Source organism: Poecilia reticulata, chromosome 6 (assembly GCF_904066995.2).
Source record: "Poecilia reticulata chromosome 6, P_reticulata-male-v2, whole genome shotgun sequence".
NCBI classification, from domain to species: Eukaryota; Metazoa; Chordata; class Actinopteri; order Cyprinodontiformes; family Poeciliidae; genus Poecilia; species Poecilia reticulata.
In genome coordinates this window covers 26,903,114-26,929,438 of record NC_088835.1, presented here as the reverse complement: position 1 = coordinate 26,929,438, position 26,325 = coordinate 26,903,114, and the positions used below count along the sequence as shown (strand labels likewise).

Here is a 26,325-nt window from a genome sequence, read left to right as displayed (position 1 = left end):
ATATTTCCAATAGAAGTTTTTGTTTCCATTTATAAAGACATTTTTCCCATTATATAAATTAATAAATTTACCAGTGGAACTAGTAGTTTTGAGTCAGTATAAAGGAATTATTTACCTAAAACGAGCATCTTTGCTAAAAAGTTACTAGTAAGTTGGGTTTGTCTTATTTCAAATGTATTAAGATATTTGCACAAGAAACAAGACAAAATACTTGGTAAGAATTTGTGTTTTTTCAGTGTAGAGTTATAGACTCCAGAATTTTCTTCAATTTGACTTCATTCATCGTCTTTTGAACTTATTAGACGCCATTACAGATAAAACAGGGCTAAGCATAAAGTTGCACCACACTTTACAGATTTTTATTTATAAAAGCAGCTTTAAAACTATATTTTCTCCTACTTAAAAATGATGCACCACTTTGTTTTTTAAAATACTTGTATTTGTGGTTGTAATGTACAAAAATGTGAAATGTTCTACAATCCACTGATAGATCTGAAGATGAGCACGTCTAAAGAAGGTAGAGGAACTGAATGAAGGGATTTTATTTCATAAAAAGAAATGGAGAGCAGTACCGGTTTCTAACAGGTCTATTTTAATCACATGACACAGAAAACGTCAGCAGTCAGGATTGTCTGATCAAGTACTGCAGCTTGACTTAAATGGGCAGAATTATGCAAAATTCTTATTTAGCACGTTTTTATACTTTCATTTGTGTTTCTACCGCTTAAAAAGACACCCAGCCATTTTGGGAATAAGTTATTGTTTTAAATGGGCTTTAAACCCGTTTTAAAAATCTCCCAATTGTTAAGTTACAAATCAGCAGGCACTGCCCGTTACCTAGCAACCCCAGTAAAGCCTAGCCCGTTACCTAGCAACCCAAGCTGAGCTCCAGCACGTTTGGCCAGCTGGTTTTACCGATGTACAACGACTGCTGGGAAAGACAAGTGTTTAGTTGTTGACTTAACACCCAGAAAACTCTTGCTGCATTCTTGCTGGTTGTGCAGGAGGCTCCACTTCTGCTTTTCAAAGCTGTACGGTTGTATCAATGCGGATCTGTTGGTCTCAATGTTCATCTGAGAGTGTAAAAGGGGAGTAGGTGGCGTGGACAGCAGCAGCTTATTTGGATTTAAAGCGACAGGAGACTCTAAAACAACTCAAAATAGGCAGAACTGATCACACTAGAATATAATTATCTAAGAATAATTTTGTGCAAAAAATTTAATGAACAAGTTTTGCATGTAGCCCACTGACCTATCATAAACTGTTCAAGAAAGCATAATAGATCACGTTTAAATAATAATAATAAAAAAAAGTTTCAGTTTCAAGTACCAATTGTGCTTGTTTTTTTGTTTCTAATGAGGCTGTGCACATTGAGATAATCTACTGTTGATTACTTAGTGGTGCATAATTATCTGAGCAGTCCTCTGGACTCTGACAGAGCGCAAATGTTTAGCCACCTGTTAGCAGCCTGCAGGCCTCGGGGACGGGGGTGCTAAGCAACAAGAAGGACAGAACAACAGCATCTGGACGAGAGGGATGGGGAAACCCTCTGCCAGCAAAAGAGCCGTTATTTACAACAAGCCGACCCAACAGACCTCAGAGTCTGATCCAACGCCGTGCCGCAGAGGACACAAATCACCTCCCATACATAACCCTGGCCCTGACAACCCATTTCATCTCAGGCGCTAATGAATTCATCATCGGGAAGGATCTGCCTTTGGTGCCCGTATCCCCAGCAGAGAAGGAGTGATGGATCAGATAAGTTATCATCCTCATCTTCAACATCGCCGTGGCTGCCACTCTACAAAACCTTACCAAGTATTTCTGGTCTAGTTTGTAGTGCAAATATCTTAAATAAGACAAAACTAGCTTACAAGTAACTTTTCAGCAAATTGTAGGAGCTTGTTTGAAGTCAATAATTCCTCAATATTGCTGACGAAGTGCTTATTCAATTGGCAGATTATTTCGCTTTTAACATGCGATAAATGTTTTATTATAAGTGAAATACTCTGTCAGTGGATCTAGTGCTTTTCCATCAATATTAAAGGTTCAGTATTACATATTTCACAGTCACATAGTGCTATTTTACAGCACCAATAAGTAACAATATTGCCTTCAGTTGTTGTAAAAATGCTAAACATTACAACTTAAAAGGAAATCTGACTTTGTAATTTAACACCCTGTCTCTTTAAAAACTCCTGCTCTTTCTGAAGCTCCGCCTTCAGGAAGTCACCACAACATACATGGCTTCTCTTTAACCCTATAGCAACGTTTATACCAGCGATGCTCTGAGTAGTAGCTGCTATAATGAGCCCAGCAGACGCTCAGCTCCACCAGGTGTTTGCTAATTGCTACTGGCTAGTCTGAAGGAGCTCAGTGGGGGAGGAGCTTCATCCTCGAAGGCGGGGCCAGGTCCAACCAGGTGTTTTGAATGGTTGAATAATGGTTGCCATGGAGATCAAATGATTTCTCAAACATCCATGAGAATCAAAGCAACACTCCAAGAAGGAATCACATTACAACATGACATAAAGCTCAAAAACATCCATTTTAAATTATACTGACGCTTTAAGGAGTTATTTGCTGAAAACAAGCTCCTATATGTTGCTGAAAAGTTACTTGTAAGTTAGTTGTGTCATACTTCAAGCAGACTAAAATGTTCTAGAAAGTAGACGAGAAATACTTGGTTAAATTTTGTGTTTTTGCAGTGCAGCACTACCTCCCCTCCACTGAGCCCAAAGTTTCGCAGCAACAGTTTGTGACTCTCGGGCGACCTTGACGATGTCGCTACAAGGTGAACGCTTCGCAAATGTGCTGTTACTCCTTTGTTTTATTTGTATTACATGTCCACCCACTAGGGGCACTGTTATGCCAGGAGCATATGTAATGGGTTTGTGTTCTTCTTCGTTGCTCTCTGCATGTCTGTGCGGAGGATGCACATGGCGGAATAAAGCTGAGTAAAGAAACTAGTTGTTTCTATGATTTAACATTGGTAGCAGAGGATGGTTAGTAACTACAGAGTTCCGCCAACGTTTGAGGAAGGAAAGCCTTATGAAAGCTGGAAGAATGAAGTCAACATTTGGACGAGAGTTACAGATTTGGAGTCGAAAAAGCAAGCGCTGGCTGTCGCCCTGGCCCTGTCTGGAAGAGCGCGGGACACGGCGATGGAAATTCCGGTAGATGATCTAAATAAAGACACTGGAATGACAACGTTGTTCGCTAAACTAGATGACTTGTTCTTAAAAGAGGAAAAGGACAGGATCTATGAAGCATACTCAAATTTTGATCGGATTATAAAAGAAGTTAACATGTCGATGGCGGACTATATTATTGATTTCGAGCAGCGTTACTCACGGATGAAGAAATACAACATGGAGCTGCCTGACCCAGTTTTGGCTTTTAAGCTTTTAGACACCGCGTGTTTGGATATAACGGACAGACAGTTGGCTTTAACGGCATGCCCAGATGTAACATTTGCTTCAATGAAGTCCGCTTTGAAGAGAATATTTGGGGGGAAAAAGGTGCGGCAGCAGAAGGCATTAGCCAGGAGTCCGTGTTTGCAACAGAGCAATGGCGGCAAAAAGGAAAGTTCTGGCGGCAGAGTCCCCATAAGAAAACTTCACAGCTCAACACTCCGCAGCCCGGTACAAACCCGCTGGATAAGTACGGACGACGGTCAAAATGTGCAGTGTGCCAAAGTACTTTTCACTGGGTTAAAAACTGTCCGCATAAAGCTGATAGTGTTAAAATGGCTGATGATACAAAAGACGTGGAAGAGTGCAATTTAACTCTGTACACCAAAGAATCAGCAACAGATGCAGAAATATTCATGACAGAATGTCTTGGCTCAGCAATAATAGACACTGCTTGCACTAGGACAGTTTGTGGACAAGAGTGGCTGGACAACTATAGTACTGTATTACAAAAGAAAAGTATGAAGTCTATGAAAGAGACAGAAACACAAAGTCACAGGCCCTTCAAGTTTGGAGATGGAAAAATCGTCTACTCCATAAAAAAGGTAAAGATACCTGCTAAAATTGGCAACACAAAGTGTAATATAGAAACTGAAGTAGTACCTGTTAACATCCCGCTGCTACTGAGTAAGACCTCATTGAAAAGGGCAGGGACTGTTTTGGACATGGAAAGGGACAGTGTAGTGATGTTTAATCAGCCTGTCAAACTGGACTTTACTAGTTCAGGTCATTACTGTGTAAACATTGTGGACAGTGAGAATAGAAGTTTCATTCACTCTGATAAGCTATTGCAAGCTAATGAGGAAGAAATACTGACTACAACAGACAAGATGAACACAAGTGAAAAGATGAAAGTTCTGGAGAAACTTCATAAACAGTTTGGACATGCCTCTGCTGACAAAATACAGAGACTCTTGACTAATTCTGGCAACAAGGACACAGAATGTGACAGTCTGCTGAAAAACATTGTGAACCAGTGTGAAGTGTGTCAAAAATATTGTAAGACCAAACCAAAACCTGCTGTCGGCTTACCATTGGCATCTACATACAATGAAACTGTTGCTGTAGATCTGCACGAACTTGAACCTGGGGTTTGGTACCTACACATTATTGACCAGTTTACCCGTTTCAGTGCTGGTAGTGTCTTAACCACCAAGAGGTCTTCTGAGATAGTCAGACGTTTTATTCATGATTGGATCAGTGTGCATGGCCCACCACAAAAGTTGTTCAGTGACAATGGTGGTGAATTCAATAACGAGGAAGTGAGAGACATGGCCGAGAACTTTAATATTGAAGTCAAGACAACACCTGCTTACAGTCCATGGAGCAATGGACTGTTAGAGCGCCACAATCAAACTCTGACAGAGATTTTGCTAAAAGTCAAAGCAAGTACTGGATGTGACTGGAGCACTGCCATGGACTGGGCCCTGATGGCAAAGAACTCTATGCAAAGTGTCCATGGATACAGCCCACATCAGCTGGTGTTCGGGCAGAATCCTAACCTGCCTTCTGTATTAATAGACAAAGCTCCAGCTCTAGAGGGCACCACCAAGAGTGAATGGGTTGCCAAGCACATTTCAGCCTTGCATGCTGCAAGAAAAGCTTTTACAGAAGCAGAATGTTCAGAAAGGATACGGAGAGCACTAAAGAAACAGATGCGGCACATAGACGAGCGATATGAAACTGGAGACAAAGTTTTTTACAAAAGAGTGGATTGTCCAGAATGGAAAGGACCAGGAGTGGTGATTGGTCAAGATGGTGCAGTCGTTTTTGTTAGACACGGAGGCACCTGTGTCAGAGTCCATCAACTCAGATTGAGGAAAGTTACTCATGAGAATGAAGAACCTCAGATTACCTGCGTTGAGAAGAACAATCGAGGACAACACACAGTGGACATCATTGAAGAGGATGTAGAAGGAGACACTATTGCAGTAAATCCTGAGAATCATCATTTGCTTGCTCCTGAAAATACAGAGGCTGAGAGACCGCACTCTGAGAACACCATCATAAAGACAGGTCAAATTGTGACATTCAGAAATGCAGAGGGTGTACCACAAAAAGCCAAAGTGTTGGGACGTGCCGGCAAAGCAACTGGGAAATACAAGAACTGGGTTAACTTGGAGCTGCTTGAGCCAGCAGAAGTGGCTGGCAACAGTGAGTCAGCTGACCTGTCACAGTTGGAGGATCTTCACATCCAGGCAGATGCTGAGGTTACAGATATGCACGAGGATGTTTTTGTGAATAAGGACATATCGTTTGATGAAGCAAAGGAAAATGAAATAAAAAGCTGGAAACAAAATCAAGTGTTTGAGGAAATTGAAGACAAAAGACAAAAGTGTGTCTCTACTCGTTGGGTGTGCACTCTGAAAGAGACTGAAAATGGAATAATGCCAAAAGCAAGACTTGTTGCACGAGGATTTGAGGAGCTAAAGGTTTCTGACCTACAAAAGGACTCTCCAACCTGTGCCTCGGAGTCACTGAGACTCTTGGTGGCAGTTGTATGTCAAAAACAATGGGAACTTCACTCTATGGACATTAAATCTGCCTTTTTACAAGGAATGCAACTGTCCAGAGACATTTTCATCAAGCCTCCTCGAGAGGCTAATAGCACAGGTGTGCTTTGGAAACTGAAAAAATGTGTGTATGGTTTAGCTGATGCTTCACTGTATTGGTATAACAGGGTAAAAAGCATCATGATTGAAGCAGGAGGCATCATGTCTAAGGTTGATCCTGCAGTTTTCTATTGGCTGGATGAGCACAAAAATGTAACTGGTGTACTTGCTTGTCATGTTGATGATTTTATATGGGGTGGATCACACATGTTTTCAGAGTCAGTCATACCTCACCTGAGGTCAAAGTTTAATGTCGGTCGTGAAGCACACAATAGCTTTTCCTATGTGGGTGTAGATCTTGTTACTGAAGGTGAGAAAGTACAAATACACCAAGAAACATACATTCAGCACCTGCAGTCCATACACCTCTCACCCTCACGAGCAGCAGAGTCCGCTTCACCTCTCACTGAGAAGGAGACAGAGCAACTTAGATCTAAGATAGGCCAACTTCTGTGGGTGGCAAGACAGAGCAGGCCTGATGTCATGTTTGATGCTAGTAATTTAGCATCCCGTCTCAAACATGCTACAGTACAGACCATTAATGAAGCAAACAGAGTTGTGTGTAAGCTCAAGGCCAAGTCTGTTGAATTGAATTTTCAACACCTTGGGGACGACGGTAACTTAAAGATGGTTACATTCACTGATGCATCTTTTGGAAATCTTTCAGATGGAGGTACTCAAGGTGGCCACTTCATTGTTTTGATGGGTGACAACGGGCGGTTCTCTCCCATTGCATGGCAGTCAAAGAAAATTAAGAGAATTGTCAGAAGCACACTGGCAGGTGAAACACTCGCCATGTCTGAGGGGATTGATAATGCCATTTTTCTTTCCGCACTCTTTTCTGAACTCAGTGCTGGTAATACTGCTTGTACTCCACCTATAATCTGTGTGACTGATAATTTCTCTCTTGTTGATGCACTTAAGTCAACTAAGTTTGTTGCAGAGAAGAGGTTACGCCTGGAAATGAGTTCAATTAAAGAACTGATGCAAACTAAGAAGGTTCATCAAGTGGTGTGGTCTCAAACAAAAGACCAACTTGCAGACTGTTTAACAAAGAAGGGAGCATCCACAACCTCACTCCTTAGGGCTCTTTATGAAGGACTATGGATTCTTCAGTAAATTCAGTCATAAGATGTTTCACATTCTGTTACTTTGAGACTGTTCTGACAAAATCTTTAATTGCTATGCTTTCTCATAAGTTTTTTTTTAGAAAAGTGGGAGATTGTTACTCCTTTGTTTTATTTGTATTACATGTCCACCCACTAGGGGCACTGTTATGCCAGGAGCATATGTAATGGGTTTGTGTTCTTCTTCGTTGCTCTCTGCATGTCTGTGCGGAGGATGCACATGGCGGAATAAAGCTGAGTAAAGAAACTAGTTGTTTCTATGATTTAACATGTGCATCCCATGTATGACGGCGAGTGAAAGTGTGGAATACGAATGTGTCGGAGTATGAACGGATAAGTCGGAAAGAGCGAGAGCTCTCGTGGCTGCAGGAAAGCGTAAGCGTGAGTATCTCTGCGCTGGTATGAAGGAGTGTAAGCGGCACAGTCAGGGAGCTGTCAGAGGAGAGCCAGGGTGCAAGCTGATCACAGGGCTGCACTGCGTTTGATGTCTCCCAGGGACTGACAGCTTCTCTCCCCATGGGAGCCCCTTTTTCCTCACCCCTTCTTTGCTCCGTGCACCACCTCTTTCCTCTTGTATCATTCTTTTTTATCCTGCGCCCTTTCCATACACGGTATAGCTCCTCACTCTGCATCCTCATCAAGCTGATTGAGAGGAAGGAGGGCTGCGCGGAAGCACGATCTCCCGGGACTGTTCGAGGAAACACGCAGAATTTCAAAACAAGGCTTTGTTCTGCAGGAAACACCTGAGAGTATGTCTCTGTAAATACTGACATGATGAGCTGCCATTTCTCATACACTGACATTTCCGCTGACACTCCATCCAGCCTGGTGGCGGCGAGGTGACGGCAGCTAACCTTCAGCCTTGAGATGGATGAATGTGTAGATATTTGCAACCTAAACGTGCGCATATTACAGAGGACCAATTTGATAATTTGAGCTTTTTTTTCCCCTTTTTTGGAATAGAACAAAATCCCACAGGGTTTAGGGGTCAGTGGATCACTCTACTTTGCAAAAACACAAAATTTTACCAAACATTTTGGTCTAGTTTCTAATGCAAATATCTTAGTACTCTTGAAATAAGACAAAAATAACTTACAAGTAACTTTTCAGCATGATGTAGCAGTTTTCTTAAGTAAATAATTTCTTACTACTGATTGAAAAACCAACCTGGCTCCACTGGGAGATTATGCAACATACAAAGCGTTTTCCCCATATTATAAGTAAAATAATCTGTTGTCATCAATGTTAAGAAATTATTTACTTAAACCAATCTTCTATTAATTCCTGAAAAGTTACTTGTAAATCAGTTTTGTCTCATTTCAAGTGAACTAAAATATTTGCACTGAAAACTAGAATAAAACCGCCTGGTAAGATTGTGGGTTTTTGCAGTGTATCAATTATCACACCTTCTAAATTCCAACGTTTCCATCAGAAACTAATTTTCCAAGAAATTCTGGCTTCCCAAGTTGCAGCGTGGAAGTGGAAACATATCTGTGCAGTTTTAGGGGTGATAACCCAGGACTGGTAATGTTACTAAATAAAATCCCAAATGCTCAGATTATTTTACTTACTTCTGCTCCAAACTCAACTGATTATTTGATTGACAGAGAAAATAATTTGCCCACTGAGCAGCCTGAAGTACATCACGGTTTGCTGATGGCATTAAATCTGTCTGAATAATGAGGGGAAAAGAGACTCTTGGAGTCTTTATCTGGGAGGCATTTTTATTTCTGGCATAAACATTTTGCAAAGTATTTATGTCTAATTTCTGCAGCAAATATCTTAATACACTTGAAATAAGACAAAACTAACTTACAAGCAGCTTCCAGCAAGACAAAGTGCTGAAAACAAAACAATTTGACTCAAAATTCAAATTGTTCTGAGTCAATTTCTTTATGTTAATGATAAAGTACAAATTTAACAGGCAGATTATTCACTCAAAAACAAAATCTTACCATGTATGTTTGGTCTAGTTTCTAGTACAACCATCTTAGTAGACTTGGAATAAGAGACTAAACCAAAAGAAACTTTTCAGCAAGAAATACGCACTTGTTTAAAGTAAATAATTCCTTAATACTGATGATAAACTACTGGTTCCATCAGCAGATAAATTAACTTATGGGAAAAATGTTTTTTATAAGTGAAATAATCTGCCAATGTAACTAATACTTCTTCATCAATATTAAACTATTTACTTAAAACAAACTACAAAGATACTTGTAGTTTGTCTTATTTCAAGTGTGCTAAGATAGTTGCACTAGAACCTAGACTAGAAATAATCAGTAAAATTTAGTGTTTTTGCAGTGCGTCTCAGTCTCCCCTACATTTGCGTGGCACTGTAGGTGCTGTCAGTGTTCAAAGGTGTTCCTTTGGGAATTAAATGTGCACGATTACGCTCTTGGCAGCAGATCTCCTCTCGCACCTCCCTCTAAAGGTCAAAGTTCAGCGGGATTTCATCTCTAATCGAGGCTGTGTGTTAGCATGAGCCCATCCGTCATGGGAGCCGAGTGTCAGCTGGATGTCCCCGTCACTAAGCTGTCCGTTTTGTCAGACGGCCAAATTCATCATAACGCGACGTGGGGGGGACTGAACCTCACCAGCAGAAGCCAACGACTCAACAAATACATACAAATATGCAAATTAACGACAAAATAAACATCACCCAAGCAAACGAGCTATCCATCACTGACCGGTTTCTGAGCAGCTCAGCACTGGAGAGGCAGCAGTAATCAGCCACTCCGTCAGAGGAAGTGATGGAATGCCATCCCTTCATCTTCCTCCTCTCTTCTTCATCGGTCCCTGTTTGCCATTTTTCATGCATGTTTGGGTCATTTTATTCCTCTACTCAAACACTGTAAAACATTTGAGCCACATTTAGTTGTGTCTACTATCTTTTACTCTTTAAGTCAAATAAATGTATCCAGTTTTAGATTTTGAACCTAAATGTGAATTTGTGAAAGATAAACTTACAGCAGCAGTAAGTTGTGTTAACTTTTTATTCATTTAGTCAAAGAGTTGAATAAACTAGAGTTTTTAGATTAACACTTAAAAAACTGAAAGAAGAGAAAGACAGGAGTGGGAGCCATTTCCCAGAATGCTTAGCGGCATGTTTCTGTCTCCTGAGGTAGAAGTGCGTCACGTTGATCTGACTCTGGTGTTTTATTAAATGTTCATTTTAATGCAATTCTCAGTTATCAAAGCTTGAGGATAATGTCCTGATCACACTAAATGTTTCTGAGCTGAATTCATTGGGATGTTTAATAAAATTCATCATCAGATCAGAAATTTAGTTCATGCAGTTTGAAACAAGAATTTAAATTATTCTAAAGTAAAATAAGTATTTATTTTAACTTGATATTGTGAGTAAAATAATAGAGAAATGTGGCTCTTTAACCAAGTGAGGCCAGTTTTTTAGTTAAAACTCACAATTCAAGATTAATGAAGTTAAAAAGCAATACTTAAACAACTTGTCTCTTGTTGTTAAATCAACTTCATGAACCTTAATTTCTGAGTTAAAACCAAAACTATTTTCTTGTCGACTTAAATTGCATTTTCAATGCAGCAGATGGACTTTCATTTTCAACTTAAATCACCTGTAAATGTTTTACAGTGCACATACTTCGTCAATTCTGTATTGGCTTTTTTTTTCCAAAGCCCCTCTTTCCTGTGCTCCTACATCAATGTAATTATAACGTAGCTGAAGACATGTAGAATGAATACTTGTTCTGTTTTTGTGCTTAAATGGATAATGGGAAACATTTAGCCGTTAGGGGAGAAACACAAATCAGGCCAAACGTGACAATTCTTTCCATTTAGACATTTAAACATTGGTCTATGAGTTTCAATGCATCACTTCATTATTTGCCTTGTGGCAGATGAAAGCAAGCCTTTTGTTTTGATAGCTAAACTGATTATTAGGGTAAGAAAAGCCGTCACTTTCAGTCTGAAATCTTTCCAGATCTCAGTTCGAGTCCCTAAAGTCTGAGGGATTGGAAAGAAAGTCGTCTAAGTTGAAAGTTTTTTTTTTTGGGAGGAAAAACAAGAACATGGAGAGGTTCTAATTCTCAGGCTGCTGAGTCAGTTCAGATTCATATTGCTGCGCTGGCAGCAGATACAGACGTCCCCATGCACTTACATCTATAAAGTTTGCAACAAACATGTCAAAATTACCACAAACAGGTCCGTAGTGAATAACCGAAGTGACAAACTTTACCACCCACAAGCCTCAAATGAAACCACACAGCCTACTCTAGCTAAAGAGTGTGAATTATAACAATAAATTTCAAAATAAATCTCAACGCCCGGCACCAGGACACAGACAAAAACACTGCAGACGGACCCAGCCTCCAGGACCAACGGGTATTTTTATGGAAACCACAAGCAGTTTATGCCCCTGTGCTCCGAGTGGGCACCGATCCAAAAAAAGAACATTGTTTTTAGCTCCAGTTTGTCTCACTAGCCATAACAGAGCAATTATAGTATCATAAAGGTCCTGAGGTTAGCCAACCAGCGGCAAATGTGTGATCTGCTGACTGACGGCAGAGGAGGAACGAGCTGCAGCCGCAGTTCAGCCCAAAACCCACAGAAATGGCATTCCTTTGAATACCTTAGTGGCTGCCGCAGCTTTGGTCACACATCAACTGATTTAATAACGAGTGGGCGTTGAGATCTGACGACGCAGTAAAAGTCAAAACAAAACATTTTTTATTAAAGTGTTGAGACTGTTGAGGGAAAAACCTAAACCGATGCCTTCTGTCTGCATGTCATTGTCTCTTTGTGACTAAACACTGGAGGGTCTAAATTTACCAATGTGACACACCAAAGAGAAAAACAGCAAAATGCACAATCATACAAAACAAACCTAAACACAAAGAGCACAGCAGCTACACACAGAAACAGTTCAGCAAATATCCTAGTTCACTTGAAATAAGACAAATAGCTTAGAAGTAACTTGGGAGCTTCTTTCAAGTCAATAATTACTTAATATTGGTAAAGTATTTGTTTATTTATAACATGAATTTAACACTTTGATTGTGCATCAGACCGACAACAATGTCATGAACATAAAGGAGACTTTATGAATGTTTATGACTGTTTGGTCTGTTAGGATAACAAATTGTCCCAGAAGTCTTTGCGATAAACGATAATATTGTTATTTTTGATTTTTAAGTGATATAATGAAAATGGCAAGAACACATTCTTAAAGATCAATAAATTTAAAATTCTAGCAAACAGTCAACACATTTGGAACTGGAAGACATTTAAAATGTAAAAAAAATAAATAAACAAAACAAGAGAAACAACAAATAAAACGAAGTCTCTGTAAACAAAATTATACTTCAATTCACTGAGACCAAAACACCAGACTGAAGAATTTTATCATCCAGTTTTTGGTTAGAAAGAGAAAAATGATAAATCATGCCAATAGAAATTATTGCACTCGCTTTAATTTATAGGGTGATTAACTGATTTATTGGTTATTGTGACAGGCCTATGCATCAGTGCAAAAATACAAAAAAAAAAAAAAAAAAAATATGGGGATTGGTTAAGTTTGCGTGAATTTCCGCAATAAAACAGAGAGACTGATAGGGCCACAAAAACGATCTACAGTGGGCAGAATTCGGCCCTCGGGCCTTATGTCTGACACCACTCTCTGTGTCTTCATGGCAGTAAGTGATATTAGTTTCAGGTCTAGAAGCTAGTCAATCACCATTTAAAAGTTAATAGTAATTGGATTATTTACAGTGAAAGCCATGTTGGTCTCACCAGGATAAATATCTGCTACAAAGGTAACGTGGTGCAAAACACAAAAACATTCCTGGACATCCAACAAATGCTGCTTTATTTTCCCCTCTGATGATCATGAGAGGTTTAATTTTAGCCATTTTGCGAGCGCACATTAAATATTGCACTGATACACCTGCTGACCACATGTTTCCTAAACCACACAGTGGGAGTGTGTGCGTGTTTTGAGATGAAGGGAATTAGTATTTTATTTTGTTGATGTTCATGTGTTAACTGGCTCCATTCAGAAGAATTAAAGACGCAGCTTGTCTTAACTCCTCTGGCCCTGATGGGGAACAATGACCCTCCTGTTGATCTGCTCTACACTCAATCTTATTTTTAAACTCTTCTACTTCATGAGTCTCACCGTGTTTTGATCTAACAGAGTAACGTCATTAGCTTCTACGCTGCAAAAACACAACGTAGGAGATATTTCTAGTGCAAAGACAAGACTAATTTACTAATTTAGCAAGAAATAAGTTTGTTTTAGGTCAGGAGTGTCCAAACATTTTGCCACTCACTGTAAAACATTTACAGGTGGTTTAACTTGAAAATGAAAGTCCACCTGCTGCCTTGAAAATGTAATTTAAGTCGACGAGAAAATTGTTTTGGTTTTAACTCAGAAATTAAAGTTCATGAAGTTGATTTAACAACAAGAGACACGTTGTCTAAACATTGTTTTTAACTTCATTAATCCCTAAAATCTGCCCTCACCTGGTTAAGAAGCCACATTTCTCTATTATTTCACTCACAATATCAAGTTAAAATAAATATTTATTTTACTTTAGAATAATTAAAATTATGGTTTCAAACTGCATGAACTAAATTTCTGATCTGATGATGAATTTTATTAAACATCCCAATGAATTCAGCTCAGAAACATTTAGTGTGATCAGGACATTATCCTCAAGCTTTGATAACTGAGAATTGCATTAAAATGAACATTTAATAAAACACCAGAGTCAGATCAACGTGACGCACTTCCACCTCAGGAGACAGAAACATGCCGCTAAGCATTCTGGGAAATAGCTCCCACTCCTGTCTTTCTCTTCTTTCAGTTTTTTTAGCTATATAGCCTAAAAACTCAGTTTATTCAACTCTTGGAGGTTTGAATAAATGAATAATAAGTTAACACAACTTACTGCTGTATGTTTATCTTTCACAAACTCACATTTAGGTTCAAAATCTGAAGTTGGATAAATTTATTCAAAACAAACTCTTAAATCTTGCTTAAAAGTTATTTGTAAGTCAGTGAATTCAAGTGCACTAAGATATTTGCACTAGACAAAAATACTTGGTAAGATTTTGTGTTTTGCAGTGTAGAAGCTCATTGATGAGGTAAATTAAATTTGAGGAATCCTCAAATTCAAGACTTACCAAATAGTTTCCTCCAGTTTATATTGCGAAAATCTTAATCAGTTCACTTGAAATAAGACAAAACTAACCGACAAGTAACTTTTCAGGAAGATATAAAATCTTATTTCAAGTCAACAATTGGTTAATGTTGACAGAAAAAACTACTAGTTCCACTGGCAGATTATTTCACTTTTAACTGGAGAAAACATCTTGTTATAATCAAAAAACAATCTGATAATGGAGCTCCTACTTTTTCATCAGACTCACAGAATTATTTACTTAAACTCCTACATCTTGCTGAAAAGTTACTCGTGAGTTAGTTTGTCTTAAATCCAATGTACTGCAATATGTGCACTAGAAGCTAAAATATTTGGTAGGATTTTGTGTTTTTACAGTGTGGTTATCAATTTCAGTATTGTAAATAAAGCAGATTCTACATCGTCCTGTCTAAAGATCCCACTGGTAGAAAATGCAGCAAGAAAGAAACTGACTGCACGGTGTGGCACAAACTCAACCTCGAGGTTTTCCAGGCTTTCATCAAATACTAGAGCCTAACAGTTCCTTCCACAAGCAGCAACATTATGCAGCAGTATTTCTAAATTTTCTAGTCATTAGAGTGTAGCGAAGGTGACGCAATTCATGCTTGGATGCCACCCCAGAAAGCAGAACTGCCAAGAAGGCAGAGCGGACGGGCCAGGGTGAAGTCAGCGTCTGAGGAACACTGGAGGTAGTCAGGATGAGTGAGCGCACTGGGCACCAGCTCCGAGCCGGGCCTCTCTGAGGATTCCTGTTCAGCTACACCAGTAAGACCCCACCCAGTGCAGAGGGGGATCTGTCAGGACGCACTTCTTCTAAAGTAGCCTCTCACTAAACACTTCAAGCTGAGCATTTTTTCTGTGTTTTCTGAAAGGAGCGTTATTGTGTCCGTCTCCACTTTTATGTCTCTGAGCCGCCAAGAGATGGAGTCGAAACTCCAAACCCGCCGACTTATGTAAGCGTTAGCAGGCTTTGCAGCTTGAGGGTGAGACGTGGTGATGAGTGCGATTAAAAATGTCGATGGAAAATTAAAATAAATCATTGCTGTGCTGCACAAATTATTTATTATGGGTTGTTCTGAAGTGCAGAGGAAAGAACCACTTTGGTCAAAAGCAGGGAACAATCGAAAATATTGTTGTCATTATGTTTAAAACTCTAGAGTCAGCTCTGTTTTTGATGTGGCTAAAGGTGCGTTCGCACCAAACGCATTCAGGTTTACATCAAAGTCTATGTGGAGTTTAGTAATTGTAGGATTTCTCTTTTTGGCATCCATGTATGCATTCGATCCGATCCGGAGTTCACTTCAACCAAACCCAGGTTTTTAGGCAAGTTTTTGGCCAAACTACTCCTTAAATGAGACCACTGCGTTCCTAGAGAAAAACTGCATTTTACTCAGCTGCCTCTTCATATAATTAGACTGAATTTACAAAACAAATCCCATTTTTTTGTTTGTTTTTTTGCTGTGAGAAAAACAGGATAAAAAAGGGCAAAACTAAGACCAAATAAAATGATAAACCCACCGATGGGAGAAGAAGTAGATAATGGATGCAGGAAATTGTTTGCACAGAGACAATCCCTGAAAATAACATTTCACATCCACTAAATTGTCTCCTGAAAACGGTTGTTATGCTTTTCTTCTGTGGAAACCAATTGCAGACAATCCTGCCCAAAGAACATTTTCCAACAAGTCGAAGGAACCGCGTCTCCTTTTAGACTTTTCACCACCCTTACTGGTTTGTTTGTGTTCAGTTTACATTTATGTCATATTCATATTTATTTAAAAACATGAAAGAAAAAGTATATGTGGTGAAATTCTTCCATCATTCAACATTCTGGGAGCAAAATAAATACTCATTTAAAACTTCTTTCTCTATATTTTGAGTGTTTTCCTTATAGAAATATTAAAACTTCTCACTTATTTTAACTAGCCATCAAGTTGTCAGCATAACATGCTAAATTTTAAATGTACATCTGATTTATATAAGAAATGGATGCATTGTTTTGCTAATAATTGTCAACACTACAATAACTAGATAAAGTCCAAAAGTATCACATTTCACAGGTCAGTGAAACGTCTTACTTAGAAAGAAACATGGCGCGTGAGACGAACGTAGCTCAGGCATGCTAGCTTGACTTTGACAAATTTAACATGTAGCTGTGCTTCTGAATTTGGTGCGTTTTGGTTGATTTGGAAGAAATAAGGCGCCACACAAAAACAACTATCTGACAGATCACCAATAGAGCAGGAGTTTAAATTAGCTAATCAACCACCGCTTTGCTCAGACCTATTGATAAGTGCAAAAAAAACATCAAGCCTGAAAACACAAAACTGTAACGGACTAAATATCCTGTTCTTTACAACTGAATATTGTAGACAGAATAAAACCTCAAAAATTTTTCTTTGATTCATTTCAGAAATTTTGTAGAAAAAAAAAAGCTTGAAATTTTAAGATTCAAAAGTCCAAAATTTTCATGACTTTTCTAGAAAATTTCTGAGATGAATCAAAAATTTCTGACTTTTTTCTCATGTCCATCTTTGTGGTACTGTGTGGTTTTTGACACGCTTCAACATGATCTCTACTTGGTCAGCTAGTGGAGCTGCAGTCAGCCAGTTGCTATGGCAACGGGTCTGCGTGTGGTGTAAGGAGAAGAAGAATGCACGTAGTTTCGAGTCGTTCGTCGGTTTTTCTGCATTACTTTCCCCTTTGCTCTGGCGCACCGCACTAAATTAACAACAACTACATCTCCAGGTTTCATTAAGTTAACGCGGCTATAGACGGCAAGTAAAAGAATCGTCTTTTTGCCCTCCAGAAAGGCGCAGATGTAAACAATAACAACAACAATAAGCAACAAGAACCTTCTTCCATGAGCATAAACGTAACTTACCAAAGCCGAAAGCAGCGGGGGCAGGAATGGGAGCAGACTGGACTGGGGTGGATGTGTAGAGGCCAGTCACCAGCAGACCATCAAACGGGACACTGGTAGAGATGGAGACTGAAGAAACAGAAGGAAGGAAGATTTCTTTAAAAAGCTGAAGGGAAGATTGATGCCTCATCAAAGCATAAAGAGGTAAAATGTTGATCACGTGGTAGACGTCACACATATGTAAGTGAAATAATCTGCCAGTGGAACAAGTATTTTCTTTTCAATATTAAGGAATGATTGACTTAAAACCAGCTCCCATGTGTTACTGAAAAGTTTCTTGCAAGTCAAGTTTCTTATTTCAAGTGTACTTGAAATAAGTTCACTTATTTCAAGTACTTATTGAAATAAGTACTGAAAAGGATATTTTCACAGAAAACTAGACCAAAACTACTTAGTAAAATGTGTTTTTGCAGTGTAACAACTTTCACCTTTGAAGTAAATCACTGAAACGACTGAAAAACATTTTAAAATGTATTGACAAGAACCTGAACAATGAAACTAATAATTTACTGATACAAATGGTAATTCAATGACACACAAATGTAGACTCACAAATGACCCCTCTTTTAACAAGACTTGTCCCTATCGACATGCGCATTAGAGAAAACTGATGAGCTAATTGGCTGTAACCCGAACAGCTTTGCTCTCCTCGGACAGCAGAAAACCTGAAAGCGTATCAAGCTGAACGCATCTGCAGCCCCGTGGATCCTGTAGAAAGTTAACCATAGATTTGTCTGGTAAGCAAAAGCCTGGAGTGACAGGCCCACAGAGTCGGCTTTAACACTGGAAAAAGAGGGAGATCGGCTACTGGACAGCTTCCAGTCAGCAGCGCAGAGCTCAGGGGAACCGTCTGACGCTCCCCCTCCAGAAAACAGCTCTGCACACAGAGGAGCAAAACGCTTTGCTGCAGTGAAACATGGAGGACTTGATGCTTCCTGACCCTGGGATCCCCATGCTTACCGAGAAGTAATGAAGAGAACAGGAGGCGCCTCACAGTGTTAATGTGTTTTTCTTTTTGTATGAATAGAAACATAATCAGTTTTGTCCCAGGGCGTTCGTTCTTCTGGGCTTGGTGTGTTTTCATGGGCAGAGCAGATTCTGACTGGGAGACGTGTCTCCCTTTAACGTGTCCTCACACAATTCACCATGTGTGTGCACTGTAAAACATTTACAGGTGGTTTAACTTGAAAATGAAAGTCCACCTGCTACCTTGAAAATATAAGTCAACGAGAAAATTGTTTTGGCTTTTACTCAGAAATTAAAGTTCATGAAGTTGATTTAACAACAAGAGACAAGTTGTCTAAACATGTTTTTAACTTCATTAATCCCTAAAATCTGCCCTCACCTGGTTAAAGAGCCACATTTCTATATTATTTTACTCACAATATCAAGTTAAAATAAATACTGATTTTACTTTAGAATAATTTAAATTCTTGTTTGAACAGAATTTCTGATCTGATGATGAATTTTATTAAACATCCCAATGAATTCAGCTCAGAAACATTTAGTGTGATCAGGACATTATCCTCAAGCTTTGCTAACTGAGAATTGCATTAAAATGAGCATTTGCCTTAATAAAACACCAGAGTCAGATCAACGTGACGCACTTCCACCTCAGGAGACAGAAACATGCCGCTAAGCATTCTGGGAAATGGTTCCCACTCCTGTCTTTCTCTTCTTTCAGTTTTTTAAGTGCAAACCTAAAAACTCAGTTGATTCAACTCTTGGAGGTTTGACTAAATTAATAAAAAGTTAACACAACTTACTGCTGTAAGTTTATCTTTCACAATCTCACATTTAGGTTCAAAATCTAAAACTGGATAAATTTATTTGACTTAAAGAGTAAAAGATAGTAGACACAACTAAATGTGGCTCTAATGTTTTACAGTGTGTCTGAATGTGTGTGTTCTCTGTGATTTTGTGTACGTTGGACGCGTTACACCCCGTCTGAGGCGTTCGGCCATCTCCCTCTCCCAGGCTCTCATCCATATCAAAGCCTCAATAATTCATCCCATTACCGTCTTTATTGCATCCAGACATTTCCTGTTCTGCTCTCCTGTCACAATCCTTAAACTCATAAGTCACATTTAAAACTCAACACCTTACTTTACACACCCTCAACCCAACTAGAACCTAAACATGCAGCCAAAAGACGTATTTTGGCTGCCATCTTTATTTAGTTTCAGCATCAAATTAAATTTTAGCATATAGAGCCCATGCTTCAAACTCAAGGCTCGTGGGCCAAATCCGGCCCGCCATAGCATTTTATGTGGCCCTCTTGACTCTTAGCTAAACACTAAATGTGCTTAAATATTATGTTTTCAATCAAATCAATGCAGTTTTTATCTGTTTACTGTCAAATTATATCAATCAGCCCTTCCAGTTTTGAGAATTATTGTGGAAATTTACACAAAATCAACAAATCTCTGCACTTTTTTGCGTTAATACATCATTGGGAGTTTGTTGCAGATTTTTCTCAAAAACTTTCTTGCTTGTACTAAACATCTGCCTCAGATTTAATTGATGTCAGAATATAGTCCATGATCTATACAGTGAGTATTAAAAAGTTGCATTTATCATAATAAATAAGGGCAAATATTTCCAAGTTAGTTCGACAAACACAAAATCCTGGAGAGGCTAAAAAGATGGTCAATAATATTATTAAATTTTAAGAATTCATTGATATTTTAACAGTTTGTAAACAGGTTTTATAAATACGTTTTGGCACAACTGGCCCTTTAAGAGCATTCATGATCTTGATTTGGTCCAAAAACAAAAATGAGTTTGAAGCCCCTGATATAGAGCTAAAACATAAAAACCCTTAAACTAGCCATAAAGATTAAAGGTAGTATTATGTGTTATGTATTTTCCAGGCACATAGAGCCATTTTTTTTTACCACAACAGAAGCTGCGTGTCCATTAAAAATGTGCGTAAAACTCTGTCAAAATCCACTCATGTTGAATAAACACAATTTTGCAATTGTGATTTTTGCCTTAAGAAATATAATTAAAAGTCAGATGTGAATAACTTTGTTCACATGATAAATAATTAAAAACAACCCGCATCATCATCCTCCTACCACTTCCTGTCATCTTCTTCATCGTTTCCACCAGTAGTAACATCCAGAAGTCGATCATGTGAGGCGAAAAGTGTTTCAATTAGTTTTTCAAAATTCACCAATTTCTATAAAGCTGACAAACACATTCAACAAACCCATTAAATGTAAAGTTGTAGGGGATGTTCACCTTCTGACGATGGTCTGAAACATCCAACCAGATGGTGCTGCAATGGAATGGCCTAGTCAAATCCACAGCTAAAATATCAGCTTATCTGAAAATGTATGATCACAGTTGCTCTCCATCTCATCTGAATGAGCTTGAGTTGTTCTGTAAGTTAGAACAGGAAACATTTTTCATTCTCTGGAGGTACAAACTTGGCAGCGATGTACTCCATAACACTTTTTACATTATTGACAGATAAAACCTTGTATCATTTTCCATCACTTTTACAACCATGAACTGCTTTGTGCTGGTCTGTCACATGAAATCCCAGTGAAACGCATTGAAACTGGTCATCGTAATGCAAGAAAATTTGATAAAAATGAAACTACAACCAGATTGGAGAATCTAAACATCGACTCCGATTTTTTGGAAATAAAATTTCAGGCTGGAACAATGCAACAAAAAAATATCAAGAGTAAGTCTGTGAAAATACGTCCCTCAGCAACTTGACCAAGGATCAGTAAAAGAATCTTAAAATATAATACAGATTAAATAAAAACAGCTGAAGAAACATTTTATTAATTTCTTGTTTCTGACTGAACATCTGCCACTGCATCAACCACAAACTGCCAAAATAAACCTAATTTACGTGAATAAGTTTCATCTTTATATGATACTACACATAACATGCTTTTCATTTCCCCTCAAAGCACATTACCTATTCAACAAATCCATTAAATGTTAAGTTGAGACATGTTTCATTAGTAATTGCATTCTGCAGTATTGATCCAAGGCCGTGACATTGTACTGTATTTAATAGAGTAATGCATTAAACTTGGAGCAGCTAAAATGCTAATTTCTGCAATTCCACTGACCTGCATCACCAAGGTTACACACCCTCCATTACTCCAAAAAGATACTGAAAAAAATAAATAAAAACCTCCTTCTGTAATGCAAATCAGCCCAGGTTCATAATGTTCTTCCACGAGTAAATGAGGGAATGATTTTCCCTTGCAGAAATGCACTTGAAGGCGCGCTGGTGAGCAGGTTGGAGAAAGGTAGGGGGGTTGAGACAAAAAAAGAGGAGAAGGTAAAGCTGGGGCCAGAAGGTTACCGCTGAAAAACAAGAGCAGGGAGAGACGGCGTAGCGGAGCCGCCCGAGGAGAACCGCGCTACCTGATCAATACAAATCCAAGATCTAAATTATTTAGCCTGGCCTCCAACAACCCCCACCCTGCCGCACTTTCTCACTCGCCTGTGTAACGCATCAGACAGATGAGCCAATCAGATGAGATGGGATCAGATCCAATCACCTGTGGGGGTACTTTACGCACACACACACACACACACACACACACACACACACACACACACACACACACACACACACACACACACACACACACACACACACACACACACACACACACACACACACACACGTTTCAGAAAAAGGGCCTTTGATGCTAGCCGTTAACATTCTCGTCCATACTTCATTTTTTGAGAGCTGTTCGCTTTGGCCGAAGGGGATGAGGAGCCATGAGGGAGGAATACGGCTGAAATTTACTACTGAGCGTCTCATTCAGAGAGCATTAAGGTTCAGTGTGATGGAGAATGGGTTTGTTTACACCGTTTACTGTTGATGTGCAAACAACACAAGCGTAAGGTTTGAAGCGGATCAGGGAGACATCTGGACTGAATTTAGGACGTTTCCTGCGTAAGACTGCATCTCTGGTTTGCAAATCAACGACACAAACACACGAAAATAGAAATCAGTTCTGGGAAAAATTGTGTATTCTGCAGTTTCATGTGGAAAAAAAAAACTAAACAATTTCTTCTTTTAGGATTTAAAAAAAAAAGACCAAAGCTTTTAATCTAAGCTTCTGATCTTTCTGAATATATAATTAGCAATTTTAGTTACTAAAAGGGTCAGAGATGCAAAAAGCAATCAAGATGAGACCGCATTCCAGCATGATGATGTATTTGCACATCTGTAAGAGGTCTGAAGTGAAGTTCTGCAAAATCCTCATCACGCTGTATGCATAACACTCAGACCCACACACTTTATACCAGAACACGGCGCTCACTGCTTGGCCCAAAGCCAGCATATAATATTGATGAAGAGATGCGGTAAGCCTCATTACAGACACACACAACCATGCTGCTCAACTATTGATGGGCCCGGGGCTTTCTACACTTCTCTGGATCCACCATGAGTAACATGAGGGCATAAACTGCACTGCAAAACATTTGAAGGTGGTTTAACTTCACCTTACAAATGCAACTTAAGTCACAAGAAAACTGTTTTGGTTTTAACTCAGAAATTAAAGTTCATGAAGTTGATTTAACAACAAGAGACAAGTTGTCTAAACATGTTTTTTAACTTCATTAATCATGAATTGTGAGTTTTAACTTAATGCTGCAATTTAAACCAAATAATTATTTCACAATATGCTAGAAAGAAAAATAGTTAAAGAGCCACATTTCTCTATTATTTTACTCGCAATATCAAGTTAAAATAAATATTTATTTTACTTTACAATAATTTAAATTCTTGTTTGAACTAAATTTCTGATCTGATGAATTTTATTAAACATCCCAATGAATTCAGCTCAGAAACATTTAGTGTGATCAGGACATTATCCTCAAGCTTTGCCAACTGAGAATTGCATTAAAATGAACATTTAATAAAACACCAGTCAGATCAACGTAACGCACTTGAGCCTCAGGAGACAGAAACATGCCGCTAAGCATTCTGGGAAATAGCTCCCACTCCTGTCTTTCTCTTCTTTCAGTTTTTTAAGTGCAAACCTTAAAACTCAACCTCCAAGAGTTATTCAACTCTTGGAGGTTTGAATAAATTAATAAAAAGTTAACACAACTTACTGCTGCAAGTTTATCTTTCACAAATTCACATTTAATCCAAAACTGGATAAATTTATTTGACTTAAAGAGTAAAAGGTAGTAGACACAACTAAATGTGGCTCTGGTGTTTTACAGTGCACCAGCGCACCAACAAAACAAAACACACATTCACCAGCTTAAAAGAGACAGGTACTAGAGATGCAGCAGGGATCTTCTGCAAAATAAGCATAATAAAGTAAAAGAAAAAACTTTAAGCTTACTGAGGTGTAAAACATTAGTTTTTTTATATAATCCCACCGGTTACGGTTCTGAATTTGTTTGATGAATATTTCAGGCATGATTCTCTCCGGCGATGCTGAAATCACCTGGTAATCAAGAACAACACGACTGCATTAACTTCTCCTGTCTTTTGTAAAAGCATCGTCAACATCAGAGAAACAAGGTACAAGAGGAAGACACAGAATATCCACTGAAAATTTGATAAGGTACCACAGAGTTGCTTCACACAGGTCCCAGTGAACTGAGCCTTGCAAAGTGAGTGAGCCTTCATAAGACAGTCAACTTATTTGTACTTTTTATTTTTAAAACAACGCTTTGACAAAATTCTTGGGAAAATAAGTGATGAAACTAATCCTTATTGCCATTTAATTACTGAAATAAATGGCAAAGCACAACCTGTCCTGGAACCATGAGCTCATTTTTCAAAGTAACAATAAAACTAGAGTCAGGAAAAGAGCTGGACGGCATGTTTTAGATCCAAGTTCATTTTTTATTTTGGGAAATATGAAGATCATGAATATCCACAAAGGGCTGGTTGTGCTGGAATGCATTGATAAAATCAATTAAACTGTTAAATATTAATAAATACCTGCCTCTGCATTTCATAAGTACTTAAAATTAAATATTAAACATCTTTTCTCACTCATCAGACTTTATAATTGTTTTGTTTTTGCTAATTTAGGGATATTTGCAAGAAATTTTGTTACTCACCGTATCAAACTTGGACACATCAAGTATGACTGAATATCGACATCAGCTTCATCCCACTGATACAGTTTGGAAAACTCAACTTAAAGCTGCAGCGCGCAACTTTTATTAAAAACAATGTTTTATACATATTTGTGAAAACTCTCATCATTTGGTGACAGCGGAATATCAGACAGATAATCTGTGAAAAGATCAATACCCTCCACATTTTCCCTGAACCATCTACAGAAATGCACCACTCCGGACCAAAAACAACCAATCAGAGGCAGGAGGAGGGTCTTAGTGCTGTCAATCACGCTCGTGTACTCACTGTTCAATGATGGTTGAGAAACAACTTACAGTCACAGGAAAACCGTTTACCCGCCGTCATCAGTGATAACTGACCTGAGCATTCATGACAGGCTCTGCTACCAGAACGAAGCTGTAGCCTACCACAGTTAGTGATTGAAAGCGCTAAGTCCCGCCTCCTGGCTCTGACTGGTTGCTTCTCGTTGGCACTGGGAGAACTGGCAGAAGGCTGAGGAGCTCGATTTTTCCCACCGATTATTTGTCTCATACCATTCTGTCACGACGCAAGAAATATATTTTTTATAAAAGTTACATACTGCAACTTTAACTGCTTAAATTTCACAGACTACTGTAAAGCGACAGCCCACTGTAGCTAACGTAGCAACTTTGTCACTATATGGTGACAAGCAACAACTTTTGAAGACTTTTTGGACAGCCATGTTACTCATGCACTAACGAGCAGCGGACTGACATGGACCCATCTCAAAGCCCTCACAGCTGTCCCCTGCGGCTGAAACCAGAACCTCCACCTCCAGGTTGCAAACTGCCACTTTTGATTTACAATAGAAAAGTTCACAAAAATAAGTAACTTCATTTCTATTGTCTCTTTTCGGTCCATCTAGATCGCTAATCTAGATTATACACAACATTTTAATCATGTTTTCTTAGTTTTAAACAAACGTTGCATGTTTGTACTCTCCTCTCTCCTGAAGTGTCCATTGCAATTACATTCAAATTGTCATTCAAGAAAATGAGATGATTACATCAATTAAAAACAGCCAGAAATGACTTTCCTGCCAGCAACAGCATTAAATGTCTGCAGGGAACATTTCAGCAGTTAGAGGAAGAAAATATTATTCAGCTACTGTGTGTTTTGCCAAAGATTTTGAGCACTGAACACTATGTCAGACTGTTAGAGTGATATTTACTGAACAAAAAGCTGATTTACAGGAGTGTGGCTGCACAATTTCAAAAAAAAAATCCAATCAAAGAACAAATACTGGAAAAATACAATTTAGGTTAAAATGGACCTACTTTTTCTGATTCAACTTTTCAGCAAAATAGAGAAGCTTCTTTCAGGTCAACATTTCCTTAATATTGATTTTAAAGAAGCACAAGTTCCACTGGCAGATTTTTCCACTGAAAAATTGAATTGTAATTTTTAATCGATCTGAAGGAATTATTGACTTAAAAGAAGCTTGTATATCTCACCCAAACGTTAATTTTCTGTTAAGTTTGTCTTATTTCAAGTGAACTGAGATATTTGCACTCAAAATTAGATAAATATTTAGTAAGATTTAGTTTTTACAGTGTGTTAAAACCAAGTTGTTTTCTTTTCTCGTAAACCAAACGATGGCCGTTTGGTTTTCTAAAGTTGGGAGGTTTTCCTGGCAATAATCTTGATAAAGATAACTGCCCATCTGACCCACATCCTACTGGCAGACGCACGTGCCCCAGAGATGACCAGGAAATAGAGGCCAGACCATAGGGAACCTATATATCCATCTGCTCCCATCGCCACGCCAGCCTTGGGGTGTCACTTCACCCTGAGCTTCCTGAAATGGTTCAGACTGTCACCTGACCATAATGATTCAAAGGATATACCACAATTTACTGGGATAAGAAAAGGAGGAATGAATAGTCAAATCG

At 38.7% G+C, this 26,325-nt stretch overlaps 1 protein-coding gene across 5 annotated transcripts in view; it reads right to left on the bottom strand.

The window, feature by feature from the left end:
- The window catches only part of reln (reelin), a 155,720-nt gene that overhangs the window by 110,762 nt on the left and 18,633 nt on the right, over positions 1 to 26,325 (bottom strand). For all 5 annotated transcript variants that reach the window (XM_008411936.3, XM_017305227.2, XM_008411934.3 and 2 more), the window contains exon 2: positions 17,275 to 17,382. In XM_008411936.3, coding sequence (XP_008410158.1) covers positions 17,275 to 17,382 — 108 coding nt within the window. The remainder of the gene's footprint in view (positions 1 to 17,274; positions 17,383 to 26,325) is intronic.